Source organism: Carlito syrichta, unplaced genomic scaffold (genome assembly GCF_000164805.1).
Source record: "Carlito syrichta isolate Samal-C Ts95f unplaced genomic scaffold, Tarsius_syrichta-2.0.1 Scaffold269187, whole genome shotgun sequence".
In the NCBI taxonomy this organism is placed as follows: domain Eukaryota; kingdom Metazoa; phylum Chordata; class Mammalia; order Primates; family Tarsiidae; genus Carlito; species Carlito syrichta.
In genome coordinates this window covers 65,806-83,617 of record NW_007213283.1, presented here as the reverse complement: position 1 = coordinate 83,617, position 17,812 = coordinate 65,806, and the positions used below count along the sequence as shown (strand labels likewise).

At 36.5% G+C, this 17,812-nt stretch overlaps 1 protein-coding gene across 1 annotated transcript in view; it reads left to right on the top strand.

Annotated features, from left to right (window-relative positions):
- UTRN (utrophin) overlaps window positions 1–17,812 on the top strand; it is a gene marked incomplete at its 3' end in the record, with an annotated part of 204,537 nt that overhangs the window by 123,976 nt on the left and 62,749 nt on the right. Inside the window, exons 4-9 of the mRNA XM_008052244.1 lie at window positions 1,961–2,053; window positions 3,337–3,414; window positions 3,800–3,892; window positions 6,372–6,544; window positions 13,660–13,775; window positions 14,478–14,638. Of these exons, the coding sequence (XP_008050435.1) occupies window positions 1,961–2,053; window positions 3,337–3,414; window positions 3,800–3,892; window positions 6,372–6,544; window positions 13,660–13,775; window positions 14,478–14,638 (714 nt within the window). The remainder of the gene's footprint in view (window positions 1–1,960; window positions 2,054–3,336; window positions 3,415–3,799; window positions 3,893–6,371; window positions 6,545–13,659; window positions 13,776–14,477; window positions 14,639–17,812) is intronic.

Sequence of the window (17,812 nt, the reverse complement as noted above, 5' to 3'; positions counted from 1 at the left end):
TATTGTATTAACTACTTTTACCATCAGTATTTCCTAAGATCCTTTCTGTGCCTAGATAACCTCTTTTATTTGTCCATGCACTTTGCCTATGTTCTTGTTGCTTTGCTATGACTAAGACCTGTAAGGGAATCTCATTATTTGGTGGCTAATTCTCAACCCTTTGGTTGTTTGTGGGAGGAGGAGGATGAGGGCTGGGCAAAGGACGAGGACCACTTCAACGCTTTGCTTTTACTAATATTGATAGCAAGTCTTCAGTGTACAGGAAATTTCCCCTTGTTCTGCTTCCAGGAGTCCTGCCTGAGACTCCTGCATCATGCAAATCTGTTACTGTGGTCCTTGGAGATAACCTTTGTGTCCCTGACCCTATCACTGACCATGAAAAAGATAGCTGGGGATAGAAAAACCGCTTTGTTTCAGATACAAATAAGTATCGGTTTATTCTTTACTGATTCTGTGGTGAAAATTCTGCTGTACTTTCTCTTATTTAGAGTATATGATCCATGCAAGAGGTGCATTATTAAAAATTATTAGTTGACTATACCTAACACTTACAAACAGGTAAGGAATAAGGAAGGGAGGAAGAAAGGAGTAATGCAACATTTTTGGGAACTTCAGAATGGCTTCCTCATCACCCTCTCCATTTCAAGCTCAGAGTAAAATTTTGCTTCACATGACCGATATGTATTTATTTTTTAATGTGAGAATTACAGAAAGATGAATAATTATTGGTTATAAAATATTATTGACAGGAACTAGGAGATTCCATTTTAGAAGGGAATCCCTTGATCTAAGATGATATATTTATTACATTTTGTTTTATAGTTTTCAGGGTTTTTCATATATTATTTTATTTTTTTATCTTTCTAATAACTTGTAATTTATAAGGAAGTTAGGTAGCTGGGCCAGGTTCATCAGGTAGTTAATGGTCAAACTGGGCTTAAAACCAAGGCTTTCTGATTTTCTATGCGGTGATCACAGTGTTACACACAACCTATCCTATCAAAGACGGGTAAGGATCTGTCGGACTTACAGTGAATAGAGTGGAATTTTCTGGCATCAGACACGGGTATGATTATCTGTGGAAGTTAATGTTATTTATTAGTCAGAGACAAGAATTTAGGAATTCTGTAAATTTTATCAGTCTAAGTCCTAGATTGGTGCTAGACTTAAACACAGAGCCCAAAGTGCCTTAAATTGTTAAGGAATTAATGACCAGGTATATGCACTTAGGACTTCAGTGCTGAAATTGATGAAAAAAAAAATCACCTGTTCCTATAGTGGAAATTCCAAAAGACATCTTTATACCGTGAATATGAAATCCAGCCATGGGGTTGGGCACAGTGGCTCACACCTGTAATCCCAATACTTTGGGAGCCTTAGGAGGGAGGATCACCTGAGCCCAGGAATCTTTGACTGTGGAGAGCTGTGAACGTGCCACTGCATTTCAGAGCCTGGCAACTGAGTGAGATACCAGGAAAAAAAAAATCTAGCTATCAGGTAAGAACCCGCACACTTAGTTGACCTCTGCACCCAGGTGCTATGTGCTCATTCATATTTTTAAAGCATTTCTCTGTCTTTGATTTCTCAGGAACATATACAATACTCAAGACACATTAACATTAACCATAGCTTTATTTGCTCCCTCTCTAGGAAATAATGCAATTTATATCTTTCAGTTTAAAATGTTCTTTATGGGATTTCAAAATTCTTGGCATTTGTACTTTTTTCTTTTTTTAAAAAAAGCAGGATTTATTAAGAGGACAGAAAAGCTCCCACAGTGGGAGGGGAGCCGATGGGGTTGCCCTGTACTTCTTTCTATACAAGGCAAACTTGGGTAGTCTGTAGATCATCTAGAATTTTTTAATTGGGAAAAAATGAAATTCCTCATTAATCTGCTAGGTATATACGGGATTTCTGCTGTTGAAGTAACCCATATTTTTTCTTTTCCTTTTTTTTATAGAGTGGGAAGCCACCCATCAATGATATGTTCACAGACCTCAAAGATGGAAGGAAGCTGTTGGATCTTCTAGAAGGCCTCATAGGAACATCCCTGGTGAGTGAGTCATCTTTGAGAATGAAGCTAAGGGAATATCTCTGACCATTACTGATACTTGATGACCCCAGTAGGTAAACTTTAAAATGTAAAAGTTGAAGGAGGAGCATTTTATTTATTTATTTATTTTTCCATTTAAAAAAAGTGTCTTAGGTAATGCTTTGGTAGAAGAATTTTTCGGATTTTGTGAGGCCTCGATTTTTAGCAAAGATAAAATTACTTTAAATGTGTGTTGCTCTGGGACAGCCCAGGTTGAGAATTTAAAACAAAATAGATTTGTAAAGATGGCATGTTTTGAATAGTGGAAAGTCTAGAGGCAAACATATTTGAATCTTAAATATTTTGAAAAATAGTTGTTAAAGACTATGGCAACTGTTCTGATCCAGTTTTTGGTATTATTTTCATTGGGCTTCTCCTTCAAATCTAACTTTATTACTTTATGTATGAAGTATATATTACTCATGCAGAGGTAATTCTGCTCATGGAGAGGATGCATTTTATGGGTACAAATGTGAACAGTAGATGTAGAATTATCATAATAATATAGAGAGAGCCACTTTCGGCGATGACTTTCTTTCTTGTTCAAGTGTGGGGTGTCATACTCTCCATTTGCCCTTCAGGCGGTGGGCAGATACCTGCTGGAAAGACTGATCTCTCTCTCTCAGATAACATTCCCTAGCCAGTGAAGTAGAAAGAAGCTGCCTGGATTGCCTTTCCCAGGAGAGAATGTCTGCCTTCTGAGTGGGCTCTGTTAATTCTACCTGGGTCCTGGAATAGTGCCTCTAAATCCTGCTTGCTCTGTCCACACCTGGGCAGTACAAAGCAGACACAACTTCTAAAGCTTCCTGCACCCAGATCAATTTAGATAAAAGAAGCTTCATTCCTAGAGCATCGATTTCCAAACATGGAATTAGAATCACTTGGATTGGTTTTAATATCATGGGCAATCTTTTAAAAATTCCAAATCCATGCCACACCCTAGGCCCATTAAGTCACAGTCTTCGGGGGTGGGGTACAGGCATTGATATTTTTTTTTGAAACTGCCTAGAAGATTCCAATATGCAGGCAAGTTAAGGAGCTGGGATCTTAAGGTGTTGTTAGTTGGAGGATGTGCGAATTGTAAACACTAACCTTCAGGATGGTGGCCCGAGACATCAGCCAGAGCTCCTGCCTCCACGGGGCCTGTGTGCCGAACTGCTGTTCTAGATACATCTCAGTGTCAGTGCTTGTCAGGCACATGGAGGGACAATCAGTCTTATTTATGTTTGTGTTTTATTTTCCAGCCGAAGGAACGTGGCTCCACAAGGGTACATGCCTTAAATAACGTCAACAGAGTGCTGCAGGTTTTACATCAGAATAATGTAAGCTTGTAATGTGAATTTTGGGGTTCCGTGCTGCCATTAGCATTATTTATTGTGAAACAACCACCTGTTTGATGCATTGGCATGAACTGATACTTGGAAACATTTTTTTTTTTTTAAGAGAAATATTGAAGCTTTTCTGTGAGTGAGGGAACAGTCGTGCTTTTTCTGATGCCTTTACTAATGTGTTGTATAAATAATGCAATAAAATTTGTTATTGTGTTATTTACCATAAATTTATTGTAAAAATAATACATTTTAGGTTTACCTGATTCTCTAAAATGAAATTACTCTTATCACTCACTTATATTGCTGTCCAAATGTTCCAAAACAAAAACCTGGAGTTGAAGAAATTGTCTTAAAAGTGACATTTTTGTTTTAATAGGTGGAATTAGTAAATATAGGTGGAACTGACATTGTAGATGGAAATCACAAACTGACCCTGGGATTACTTTGGAGCATCATTTTGCACTGGCAGGTGGGGACATTTCTAATAACTTTTTGATAGAAGTTGACAATGTATTGTTTGTGTGTAGATTTCTGAGGACTGCCATAACCAAGTACCACAAGATGCTTGGCTTGAACAACAGAAATGTGCTGTTTTGCAGTTTTGGAGGTTATAAGTACAAGGTTAAGGTGTCTGCAGAGTTGATTCTTTATTAGTGCTCTGAGGGAGGTTCTGTCTTATGCCTCTCTCCCAGCTTCTCGTGGTTGTCTTTGGGGCTCCTTGGCCTGCAGCAGCATAACTTCAGTATTCACATGACGTCTTCCCTGTGTGCATGTCTGTGTCTAAATGTCCTCTTTTTGTAAGGACACCAGTCATATTGGATTTAGGGCCTATGCTACTTCTGTGTGTAATCATCTTAACTAGTTACATCTGATTTTCAAATCAAGCCTCATTTTAAAGTACTGGGGGTTAGGACATCAGCATATTAATTTTAGGGAACATAATTCAACTCAACAGTTTAGAATGAAAGAGGCTGACAAAATGCTCTATTTTCTTGGCATAGAAAAAAAGCAACTACTTTTAAGTGTTATATTTAACAAATAGATGCATCTGATATGTAGAAAAGTTGCAAGAATTGTTTAAAGAATTTCCAAAATATCCTTCACTCAGAGTCCCCAAATGTTAACAGTTGCCTGTATTTCCTTTGTGCACTCTCTCTCTTCTGCCTAAATACTTCAGTGTGTATTTTCTAAAAACAGGACATTCTTCTAAAAGCAAGGAACTCTCTTACATAAGCCCGATATTATTTTGATAAAATAAAATATATATTAATATTTATAATGCTAATATTATATGATATGATTATTACATTACATCTAAAACAATTTATAATTATTAAAGTCAAGAAAACAACATTGAAATAATGCAATTGTGTAATGTACAGATCTTAAGAAGATTTTGTTAATTGCCTCAATAATATCCTTTGTAGTAAAAGAAAATCCAAGATCATGCCTTTATTTGTCATGTCTCTTTAGTCCTCTTTAATCCTGAATCAGTTTTTGAGCCTTGATATTGATTTTGCTATTCTTGTTGTTGAGTTGGGGTCTTACTCTCTTGCCTCGGCTGGAGTGCAGTGGCACAGTCACGGCAATCACGGCTCACTGCAGCTTCGATTTCCTGGGCTTAGGCAATCCTTCCACCTCAGCCTCCTGTGTAGCTGGGACTACAGGCACAGATTACCATGCCCAGCTAATTTTTAAATTTTTATTTTCATTGAGAAAAAGTCTCACTATTTTGCCCAGGGTGCTCTCAAACTCCTGGGCTCAAGCGATCTTCCTGCCTTGGCCTCTCTAAGTGCTGGGATTACAGGCGCGAGCCATCACACCCAATTGGTTATTTTGTAGAATGTATCTCCATGTGGGCTTGGCTGAGGTTTCCTCAAGATTAGATTCAGGTTATTCATTTTTGTCAGGAATGACTCAAAAGTGATGGGAGTTCTTCTAAGTGCACCATATCAGGGGCACGTGCTGTCTGTTCATTCTTTTTGTGGCAGTGTTAACTTTGATTGGTTAAGGTGGTATCTGCCAAGTTTCTTCACTGTGAATTGATTACCCTTTGTTACTAAAAGTATCTTCTGGTGAAAAATACTTTGAGGTTGTGTAAATATTTGGTTATTATCAAACTTTTATTTGTTAGCTTTAGCATCCATTCACAATTTTTCCCCGGGTCAGTTACTATTATGATACTTGACAAGTAATAATTTCCTAATTTCATCATTCCTTATACATTTATTAGTTGACTTTCTGCTTGTAAGAAAGAGCTCCCCATTGTCTCTTGTTTCTCTGTCTTATCTGTCCATTCACTCATTCATTCACATATCAATGTAGACTCACGGTTTTTTATGTAGGTTATAATCTTTTGCACTTACTCATTTTGCTGTTCAGGTTGTCCTAGATTTGGCCAGTGTGAGCCCTTTGAGTTGTCTTCTGTGTCCCTTTAGCAAGTCCACATCATTCACTGAGCACGTTCTTAGACCGTATGTACTACTTTAGAATAATAATAGTAAATGTTAGTTCTAGAGTATAATTGTTATTGCTATCAGGAAAGGAACTTCATTCTTTGATTTCATCAGTCAAAAGTTCTTCCTTATTTTTGTAGAAAATAAAGATTAGATTTTCTTTATTTGAAAAGATTTTTATAAATGTATAGTGTTAAAAATATAATATTTTTGACTATAGAAGTATTATTCATTGTATCCAAATATTACAAGTATTGTCTAAGATATAGAAAATACAGTAATGTGTAAAAATGAGGTAAGAATTGCTAATAAATCCTTGTACCAAAAATAATCAGTATTAAAATGCATATTTCTAATGCTTAAAGAAAAAATTGAAATAAAATGAATCCTGATGACCTGATCCATAATGGTTATTTAGTCTAATATTACGTATTCGAGGGCTTGACTGAGTCAACTGAATTAATAATAGGCAGGTCTGGTTTCTCTTAATAGGTAAAAGATGTCATGAAGGATGTCATGTCAGACCTGCAGCAGACAAACAGCGAGAAGATCCTTCTGAGCTGGGTGCGTCAGACCACCAGGCCCTATAGCCAAGTCAATGTCCTCAACTTTACCACCAGCTGGACAGATGGACTCGCCTTTAATGCCGTGCTCCACAGACATAAGTGAGATGTTTCTCTATTTAGAAGTGGGCCTTGCAAATTTGTGTCTCCTCTCAGTCCCTCCCCTGCTACTGCCACTTCCGGAAGCCCCTTCCCTATGACCACTGCTCTCTTCCCTGCACATGCTTTACCAAAACCTTAAGAAAAGAAATATGGAAGAAAACTACCGATTAGGTCTTTGTTTCTTTAGGACTTAAATGCCACGATGGAATGTCCATGGTTTCTCCTGCATATTTATAAGTTAAAAAATGTGAAATAATTCACATAGTTCAATCCCACTTATTCAGCACTAATGGTAATGGCAAAAAAACATTGTGTTCACTTTTTGGTGCCACAAGTGAAGCTCTGTAAGTCAGTGCAATCTCAATTAAAAATAGTGAGTGATATTTTTTTGAAAATAGTAAACAGATTCTAATTATATAAAAGACCAAAGGCCCAAGAATAACCAGTGCACTTCTAAAGAAGAACTAGACTGAAATACTTTCCAGAAAGAAACCAAAGCTAACTATGAAGCTGTATTAATTAAGACTATGCAGTACCCTAAATAAATAAATACACCAATATAATAATGAGCTGAACCATATGACATTGCCAATACTTAACTGTTTTTGATGTATAAGAATGACAGTTTCACAATGGTTCAAATTGACAGAATTAAGAGCTCGGAAATTGCTCAGTTACCTGATCAGTTAAACCTGATATACAACTGAGCTGATATTGCAGATTAATGGAACAACTGGTTATCCATATGTAAATAAGTGCATTGGATTCTTCCCTCATCATCCAAAAAAATACATACAACACAGATCAAGAATTTAAATCTGAAAACAGAATTTATGTTTTATTGTTGTTATAAGTGACCATTTTTCTCAAGTTTTATTTCTTGTATGTCCTTTGCTAGCATATAAAAATGCAATATATTTTTCTTCATCTTGTCTCTGGAAATGCATTCAATTGCAGTATAACCTTTAACTTCTATTAAAATACATAATATTATATCTATATTAAAATATAACATTTAAGTTCTATGTAGTAGAAATGATAAAATCTGATGAATTTTAGTAAGTTTGTCTCTACAGACTGTGGGGTGTTTTGTGTGTGGTGGGCTAGACTGTCCTTGAATTATGAACCTTCCATTTCTTCTCTTTTCTTTTGTGTTCTTCATTGTGCCTTGTCCTTCAATGCAATGATGATTTGAATTGGCGATAATGAGTAGAATGTTTTGTTCTTGATAACAAAGGGAGTGCTTTTATGGTTTTACCAGAAGCGTGTTGTTTGTTGTAGTTTTTTTGATACACTTTTTCTGAGGTTAGAGAATCTCTCCCTCCCAGTCTTTTCCCATTCTTCCTTTATCAGTTTAAGGAGACTGCCTCTGTTTCTAGTTGGTTAAAGCATTTTATCAAGAAACTGTTTAGTTGTAGCCAATACTTTTTTCCATTTATTAATTAATTGATTCAAGAAATGTATGTGGAGTGCCTTCTATGTGCTAGACACAGGGTGCACAGTGAAGAATAAAACAGGAAAAAGTCTTAGTTTTCTTGAGGCTTGTATTCTAACAGAGGGAGACAGACAATAAAATAAATTGAAAATGTAAGTTGTATAGTATGTAGAAATAGTAAATATGCTGAAGAAAAAAATGAGAGGGTACCAAAAAAACTCTGGAATTATCTTTTGGAGGGTGGGCCTCTTGTAGGACAGGCTTATCCTGTTGGGTTAGTGTTCTAGGAACCCATCTGCATCAGTGTGCCAGCTTGCATTGTTGTGAGAGACTTTGTTTGGCTTCAGTGAATTTTTTTGGAGATTCTTTCAACATGTTGCCCCTTTCATGATGGGTGATTTAAAGGCACACCTGCCCATGGAGCTGAGTGTTCAGCAGATTTTGACGCAAAACAGCATGATCCCTGGGCCTCACCCACCCTATTCATTTGATCTTGCCCTGAGCAACTTTTTTTTTTTTGTTTCCCCGGATGAAAAAAGTCCTCAAAGGGAAACATTTTGCTGATGTAGAAGAGATGAAATGAAAAATGGCAGAAGCACTAAAAGGCATCAAAATCGATGAGTTCAAAAACTGTTTTGAGCAGTGGGAAGTGCCTCGGTAGGTGTATTGCGTCAAATGGAGAGGACTTTGAAGGTGACTGAAGTTTAAACATATGATGATAAAAAATACACAATTTTTATAGATAAATTCCAAGTTTTTTGGGTCCTCCCCTCCCTCATCAGGCAAGAAGGAAGGAGGCACTGACATAGAGGAGGCCAGTGGCTGCTGTGACCTGAGTTGAGGGAGTAATAGGAGATGAAGTCAGGGAGGGAGTTGGGGGATAAATCCTGAAAGATGGGTCTAAGACGCAAGAACAGACACAGCACAGGAACATCATTAACTTGTGGGTACATCAAAGAAACAATAATGTCCAATATGTGGAATTAAAAGAAAATCAAGATAGAAACGAAATACAGTACTAGACAGCGGTAGCGTACAAGGGGGATTTGGAGGGAATCCCTCTCAGAACCTTTGCTTTAGGAATTTTCTTTGAACAGATTAGAGCTGGATTTTCTATTTCCTTAATCTAGATCTTTTTTAGACTTTTTTTTTTCTTTTAAAGATGTGGGGATTGGGTACATAAGTGGTCTAGGTAAAGGTGAATTTTGGGCCTCCTATTGGACCTCACTTTGCCTGGATTGGGATCATGCACCCTTATTGATATTGTCTACACTCCCCCCTGCACAAGTGTCTCACTACTGTCAATCCCTTTCTTGTAGTATTACAATAGGTGTTCAGGGTCTATTTATGAATAAGAATATATAGTACTCAGTTCTTTGTTTCTGTGATAGATCACTGAGACTGACAGACTCTAAATCCATCCAAATTGCTGCAAAGTCCATAATTTTGTCTTTCTTTATGATTGCATAATATTTCATCATGTATATGTGCCACATTTAAAAAAAATCCAGTCCACTTTCAATGGGCAGCATGTTTGGTTCCATGTTTTTGCTATCGTGACTAGTGCTGCAATAAACATGCATGTGTAGGTATCTTTTTTGTAGAATTATTTGAGTTACTCTGGCTATATTCCCAGAAGGGGGATTGCTTGGTCATATGGAAGGTCAATTTTTAGTTATTTTAGAAATCGCCACACTGGTTTCTATAAAGGTTGAACTAGTTTGCATTCCCACCAACAATGTAGAAGTGTTCCCTTTTCTTTGCATGCTCATCATCATCTGTTTTTTGTTTTATTAATGATAGCCATTCTTACTGGAGGTAGGTGGTATCTCAATGTGGTTTTGATTTGTATTTCTCTGATGATTAGTGAGGCTGAGCATTTTCTCATGTGTCTGTTGGCTGCTCCTATGTCTTCTTTTGAGAAGTATTCCTGTCTTTTGCCCACTTCTTTTATTAGTTAATTAATTTTTATTTTAAAGATGTGGGGTACAATTCAGGGTTAAGTATACAAATGTTCATTATGCAGGTACCCTTGTTGATAAAGTGTTCCCTGCCTCCCCCCACTGCAGAATCTGCAATAAACATGCATGTGCAAGTATCTTTTTCATAGAGTGATTTGAGTTCCTCTGGGTATATTCCCAGTAGGGGGATTGTGGGGCCATATAGAAGGTTGATTATTAGACCTTTTAGGAATCGCCAAACTGTTTTCCACAGATGTTGTACTAGTTTACTCTCACTAACAGTGTAGAAGTGTTCCCTATTCCTGGCATCCTCTCCAGCATCTGTTGTTTTTTGAGTTATTGGTGTTGGCCATCCTGACTGGAGTTAGGTGGTATCTCAGTGTGGTTTTAATTTGCATTTCTTTGATGACTAGTGAGACTGAGCAATTTTTTCATGTATCTGTTGGCTGCTCATATGTCTTCTTTTGAGAAATATCTATTAATATATTTTGCCCACTTTGTAATGGGGCTGTTTGTTTTTTTCTTTTTGGTCCGTCTGAGTTCTTTGTAGATCCTTTATCAGATACACAGTTGACAAATATTTTTTCCCAGTCTGTGGGCTGTCTCCCTGCTCTCTTGATAGTTTCTTTGGCTTTGCAGAAGCTTGTCAGTTTGCTGAAGTCACACTTGTCTATCTTATCTCTTATGGCATGGGCACTTGGGGTTTTGAACAGGAATTGATTGCCAGTTCCAATTTCCATAGGGGTGTCTCCTGCATTTTCTAAGGTTCTTATAGTTTGAGGTTTTTACATTTAGGTCTTTGATCCATTTAGAGTTGACTTTTGTGTATGATGATAGGTAAGGGTCTTGTTTTAATCTTCTGCATGTAGTCAGCCAGTTTTTGCAACACCATTTACTAATTAGGTTCTTCTCTCCCCAGTGGTTGGTGGTGGAGGCTTTGTCGAAGATGAATTGGTTGAGAAATTGAGGTTTTGCTTCTGGAATCTCTATCCTGTTCCATTGATCTATATGCTGTTATTGTACCAGTACCAGACTGCTTTGATTATTGTCAAAGTTTCAGGGTATAAAATAAATGTGCAAGACACCAACAATAAACAGAAACCCAAATAAAAAGCACAATACTATTCACAATAGCCAAAAAAAAAAAGAAGAAAAAAAGAAAAAAAGAAATACCTTGGCATCTTCCTAACCAGAGATTGCAAAAGACCTTTACAATGAAAACTATAATGCATTGCTCAAAGAAATCAAAGCCGGCACAAACAAATGGAAAGACATTCCATGCTCATAGATCGGAAGAATCAACATTGTTAAGATGTCCATTCTACCCAAGGCTATCTACAGATTTAATACATACCCATTAAATTACCAGCAGCATTCTTCTCATACTTGGAAACTACAATATAGGAATTCATATGGAAACATAACAACCATGAATAGCCAAAACAATCCTCAGGGGAAAAAAAAACCCAGCAAAGCAGGAGGTATCACACTCCCAGACTTTAGGCTTTATTATAATGCCCACTTCTTAATGGGGCTGTTTGTTCTTTTCCTTTTGGCATATTTGAGTTCCTTGTAGATCCTGGATGTTACGCCATTGTCAGATATGCAGGTGGCAAATATATTTTCCCATTCTATGGTCTGTCTCCCCACTCTCTTGATGGTTTCTTTTGCTTTGCAGAAACTTATTAGTTTGATGAGATCCCATTTGTCTGTTTTATCTCTTATGGCATGGGCATTTGGGGTTTTGATCAGAAATTGGTTGACTATTTCAGTTTCAGTAAGAACATCTCCTGTGTTTTCCAAGATTCTTATAGTTTGAGAGTTTACATTTAGGACTTTGATCCATTTAGAGTTGATTTTTGTGTATGGTTATAGGTAGGGGTCCTGTTGTAATTTTCTGCATGTGCTCAGCCAGTATTCTGAGTGCCATTTACTGAATAGGTTCTTCTCTCTCTCCCCAGTGGTTGTTGCTGGAGGCTTTGTCAAAGATGAGTTGGTTGAAAAATTGAGGTTTTGCTTCCAGAGTCTCTTTCATGTTCCATTGGTCTATATGCCTGTTCTTGTACCAATACCAGACTGTTTTGATTATTGTACACTTATAATAAAGTTTAAATTCTGAGAATGTGATACCTCTTGTTTTGTTTCTTTTGCTGAGGATTGTTTTGGCTATTTGTGGTCATTTTTGTTTCCATATGAATTTCTGTATTGTCATTTCCAGGTGTAAGAAGAATGATGGTGGTAATTTAATTGTTATTGCATTGAATCTGTAGATTGTCTTGGGTAGGATGGACATCTTAACAATGCTGATTCTTCCAATCCTTGAGCATGGAATATTTTTGATTTCCTTGAACAGTGTTTTGTAGTTTTTGTTGTAAAGGTCTTTCACTTCTCTAGTTAGAAAGATTCCAAGGTATTTCTTTTACTTATTTATTTTTTGTGGCTATGGTGAATGGGATTTGCTTTTTATTTGGTTCTCAGCCTGTTCAGTGTTGGTGTATAAAAATGTGGCTGTTTTTTGCGCATTGGTTTTATACCCTGAGATTTTGCCAAAGTCCTTTATCAGTGCAAGGAGGTTTTTGACAGATTTCTTTGGGTTTTCCAGGTATAGTATTATATTATCTGCAAAGAGGGATAGCTTAACTTCTACTTTTCCTATATGGATACCCCTGATTTCCTTCTCTTGTCTGATTGTTCAGGCTAGAACTTTCAACACTATGTTGAATAGGAGCAGTGAGAGTGGGCAGCCTTGTCTTGTTCTGTTTTAGAGGAAATGGTTCCAATTTCTATCCATTTGGTAATATGTTGGCTATGGGTTTACCATAGTTGGCTCTTGCTATTTTGAGGCATCTTCCCTCTATACCTAGGTGTTTAAGGGTTTTTATCAAGAAAGGATGCTGGATTTTGTTGAAAGCATTTTCTGCATCTAATGATATAATCATGTGGTTCTTATTTTTACATCTATTGATATATTTAATTACATTCATGGTCTTGTGGATGTTGAACCAGCCTTGCATCCTGGGGATGAAGCCTACTTGGTTATGGTGAATAATTTTTTAGATGTGTTGTTGGATCCAATTTACTAGAATCTTGTTGGGAATTTTTGCATCTATGTTCATCAAGGATATTGGCCTGTAGTTCTCTTTCTTTGTTGGGTCTTTGCCTGATTTAGGTATCAGTGTGATGTTAGCTTCATAGAATGATTTGGGCAGAGTTCTGTCGTTCTCGTTGTCTGGAATACTTTCAATAGGATTAGTATCAGCTCCTCCTTGTATCTTGATCTTTTAATTGAAGAATTTAGTCCATTAATATTGGTTGTAATGATTGATGTATTTTGATTCGTTTTTACCACTTAGTTGAGCTTCTCATTTCTTTTCCCTTTAATGTGTCTTTTTGCTTTCTTGTCTTATTTTGTATTTGTAGGTTTACTTTCCTTTTTTAATTTCATTCTCTGGGAAATATTATATACCAATTCTAGTCTTAATGGTTACACCAGAAATTTACAGGCATATTTAACAAATACAAGATTCTTAGGGTGTGTTGTCAGTTATTTTTATATTTGTAAATTACTTTCAAATAGGATATATTTGACAATCCTCCGGAGTATAAATAAAGTTTCACAAATAAAAAATCTAAAATGGAAATGTATTAGATTATAACAATGCCTACTTTGTTTCCATAAATTTCATCTTCATTGCATTTTATTTGCATGGTGATTTCAGACCTGATCTCTTCAGCTGGGATAAAGTTGTCAAAATGTCCCCAATTGAGAGACTTGAGCATGCCTTCAGCAAGGCTCAAACTTATCTGGGAATTGAAAAGCTGTTAGATCCTGAAGGTACTGTTCAATGTTTATTTTCAACCTTGATTTTGCTTTACAATTTTGCGCACTTAAAAAGCAGTTTTTATTTTTATTTTTAGAATGAGTTATGAGCATTGAGGAACCCTTTTCTTTTTGAAGTATGGGTGCAAGCCATTTTATAGCAGATAAGTTATTAGTACTTTTACACTTAGCAATTTGTAGGATCCTCTAGGTAGAAATTTAATTACAGCACTGAATAATAGTCAATCTAAGTCAAGTAAGATTTAAAGTTTTAAGAAATTATAATTATTAGATAAATAATTCAGTATTTGGCTTAGTTTATTAAAATACATTTTTGTGTGAGCTGCTTGCATGTGATGTAAAGACTTTAGTTACAATTGTTGCAGGGCTGAATTCTAGACTTATTTTCATAGTATGAATGAAGTCTTTGTCTTTATCTTAAATGGCAACAAATGGTAATTTATTTTTGAGCATTCTGGGGAGGCTTTTAGGAAAGATTTTTAAAAAATGAGACACAACAAAAAGAAGTCATCCTCTTTGCCTTTGGTCTCGTATATTATGATATGAAATGGCAATTTATTGAGCTGTGGTATTGCAAGGATCATATATTAGGTATTGTTTATGGGTATTAAGGAGAGTTATTTTATTTCTACTCTTGAGCAATTCACATATTTTGGACACTTAATTTAAGCTGGTTCTTATATCTTTCACTTTTAGATGTTGCTGTTCAGCTTCCTGACAAGAAATCCATAATTATGTATTTAACATCTTTGTTTGAAGTGCTACCTCAGCAAGTCACTATAGATGCCATCCGTGAGGTAGAGACACTCCCGAGGAAATATAAGAAAGAATGTGAAGAGGAAGAAATTAATATACAGGTACAGGTAAATTTTTATTAAGATCTTTGGCCTGCCATATTTGTTTTCTCGTAAGCATAGCTTAGAACCTTCTTAGCATACATTGATTTAAGAAGTTCAGTTTATCAGTTAGCTTGCTGTCACATACATGTCATAGAAAATCCTAACTCAACCAATTTTATTAAAAAGGTAAATGCATTATTTTACACAACAACACTAGAATTACCATCTAGGACTATTGACCATGCTATCGTATGACATGCTAATAACCTATGTTTGCCATCAGTTGGTCGCCAACTTTTATCCCTGTTATCTTGTGCTAAAGGTGATTTTTTTGTGTCAGTCAGTTTTTTTCTGGTTAGTAATTTTCTCTTTATTTTGCCACTAAAAATGATTTTTTTTTTTACTATATTCTTGCAAGGGCTGTCAACATATAAGATTTATTTTCATTTTCATTTAGGAGGTATAATCTACTGTAAGCAACTTGGTGAGTTCATGAAAGGGCTTACAGTAGTGTTATATAGATAGATATAAATTAGTTTTTGGGGGGGAGATAGATATAAAATCATAGTTTATTTTCTTAGTTATCCTGTTTTGAATCAAACCATATTTTTTTTAATTTTTAATTTTGAAGATGTGGGGTACACTTCAAGCTTAGGTATACAAATGCTCGTTATGCAGGCACCCTTGTTGATGAGGTGTACCCCCCTTCCCCTGGCAGTTTCCCACTACTGCCAATCCCGTTCCCCCCCGCCCCCCCAGCAGTTTCCCACCACTGCCAACCTCTTTCTTATTGAATTATGTTAATTGTTCAAGGTCCACTTATGAGTGATAACATGTGGTACTCAGTTCTTTGTTTCTGTGATAGAAACCTCAGTATTATAGACTCTAAGTCTATCCAAGTTCCAGTCCTCTTAATTCAGAAAATGAAATAATTTTGAGTTGGATGAGACTTCAGAAGTCACTTGGTTTCTAATTTTTAGTAACTGGGCAACTGAGAGATACACATGAATTTCAAAATTATTAGAAATATCTTTTACAGAGTCAGAAAGCTCGGGCTGTGGAGTTTAAATTTCATCCTCTTGCTACTTATTTCGGGTTGCTTACTTAGCCTCTCAACCACAGTTTTGTGTGCAAAATGTGATTAAAATTACTCACTTCATAAAGATAATGAATTCAAAGTGTCTAAAATGATATGCACTTGGTAAGCAGCAGGTGTCATTATTACAATCTTTCCTTCAATTTGTTTTGGCATTCTCATTCAAGTTTTTAAAAAATATTAATTCTCATATTATGATAATAGTCTTGAATTGACATAAGCAACATTCTTCCCTCCTCTGAGGTTCAGAAAATTTACTTATCATCTTGAATGTTCTTTTAGTGGTATGTACTAATTCTTTTATTTTCTCTATTTCTTTCTTACTTTTATTTTTTGAGTCAGAGGCTTACTCAGTCGCCCATGCTGGAGTGCAGTGGCACACTCATGGCTACTGCAGTCTTGACCTGCTGGGCTCAGGGGATCCTTTTGCTTCAGCCTCCCAAGTAGCTGAAACTACAGGTGTGCACTACCATGCCTGGCTAATTTTTTGATTTTATTGTGGAAAAGAGGTCTTTCCAAGTTGCCCAGGCTGGTCTCGAACCCCTGGGCTCAGGCAGTCCTTTTGCGTCCGCCTCCCAAGTATTTTCTCTATTTCCTAAATAGATTAGACTATAGGGAGAAAATGCTATTGAGGAAAATGAAGTGAGAGATAGGACCTGGTTGTGAACTGAGGACTCTTTGTAGTAGGTTTGAAAATTGTGACGCTGAGGAAAATTCCTGTCTTAGTATAATTGACTGAAAAAAAATGCTTTATTCCCCCCTAGAAGTGTAGTAATTATTCTGCATTAATGATGCACCTTTAGGTGCCTCAGATAATATTCTGGGTTTGCCTTGTGGTATTAGAATCATTTTTTTATTGGATTTTGTTAGAAAGAGAGGATATTTGAATTCTTACAGTCAAGGCCATTCTCTCTTAAAATAGAAGGAGACTTCATTTGCCTTTCATGATGTGCAGATAAAATAATCACTTCTGTTTACGGTCCAGGGTGGTTTGGTAAGAATTGCAGAAACCATTTGCTGTTTGATTAGGAGCAAGTGTATTAACACTAACCTTTTCATTTGCAAGCATTCATTAGTGCCTTAGAGGTTGAATTACATTAATTGAGAAATAAAGTGTAATCCAGTTTTAATCATCTCCTTTCTGACATAGTTTGCCATCCACTACTCTCCTAATAGCCAGATTTCCTGTCCTGCTCTGTTCTTTCTGTCTACAAACATATCTTGGTGGTCAGCAAGTAATTCCTGTATTTCTCTTTAAATGGCTGTCAGCTGAAAGACTACTCCTGTTTTAATTAATGCATTCTGAACATTTGCATTTAGATAATACCTTCTATCTCCTAGCTCATAGATGCTGGTGACTAAATAAGTGACTGCTGGTCACTAACTTTTCTAGGTCTTAGATATCCTCATAGTCTAGAGGTTTGGGGCTAAATGATCTCCAGGATTATTTTTAGCTATACAATTTTTAAGATTTTAGGCCCAGAATTTAACTCCTTTTCCTTTCTCTGTCTTTGGCACCATCTGTCTCTTAATTACCCAGTGTTTCGATTCTGTGTTCACTGGCAACTCCTGTAGTTTACCAAATTTGATTGATTCTTCCTCTAAAATGTCCTTTGTGTGTTTTCCTTCTGTTCTAGCCTTCATACTAATTAAAGACCTCATTTTCTGTTGTAGTTTATAAGACCCAGCCTACCTGCGCATTGCAGTCAGAGTGGACGTTCTCCTCTTCTTCCCCAAGATTCTTGTACATGCAGGTTCCCCTCTGTGAAAAGCTCCTTCACTCATTATTGCACTGTAGGCTACCCATATTTCCTCAATTCAAATGGAACATTTTCAGAACGTTAGGTTAACGCTAACCTATCAAAATCCAACCTACGTGCTTGTGCACGCTCGCTCTCTCTGTTTCTTGCTATCATAGTATTTTCTATATTAAGAATTTTAAATTGTATCTTTTAAAAATCTTATTTTATTTATTTATTTATATATTTTTTGAGTTGGAGTCTCACTCCGTCGCCCAGACTGGAGTGCAGTGGCATGCTTCCGGCCACCGCAGCCTCGACCTGCTGGGCTCCGGCGATCCTTTCGCCTCAGCCTTC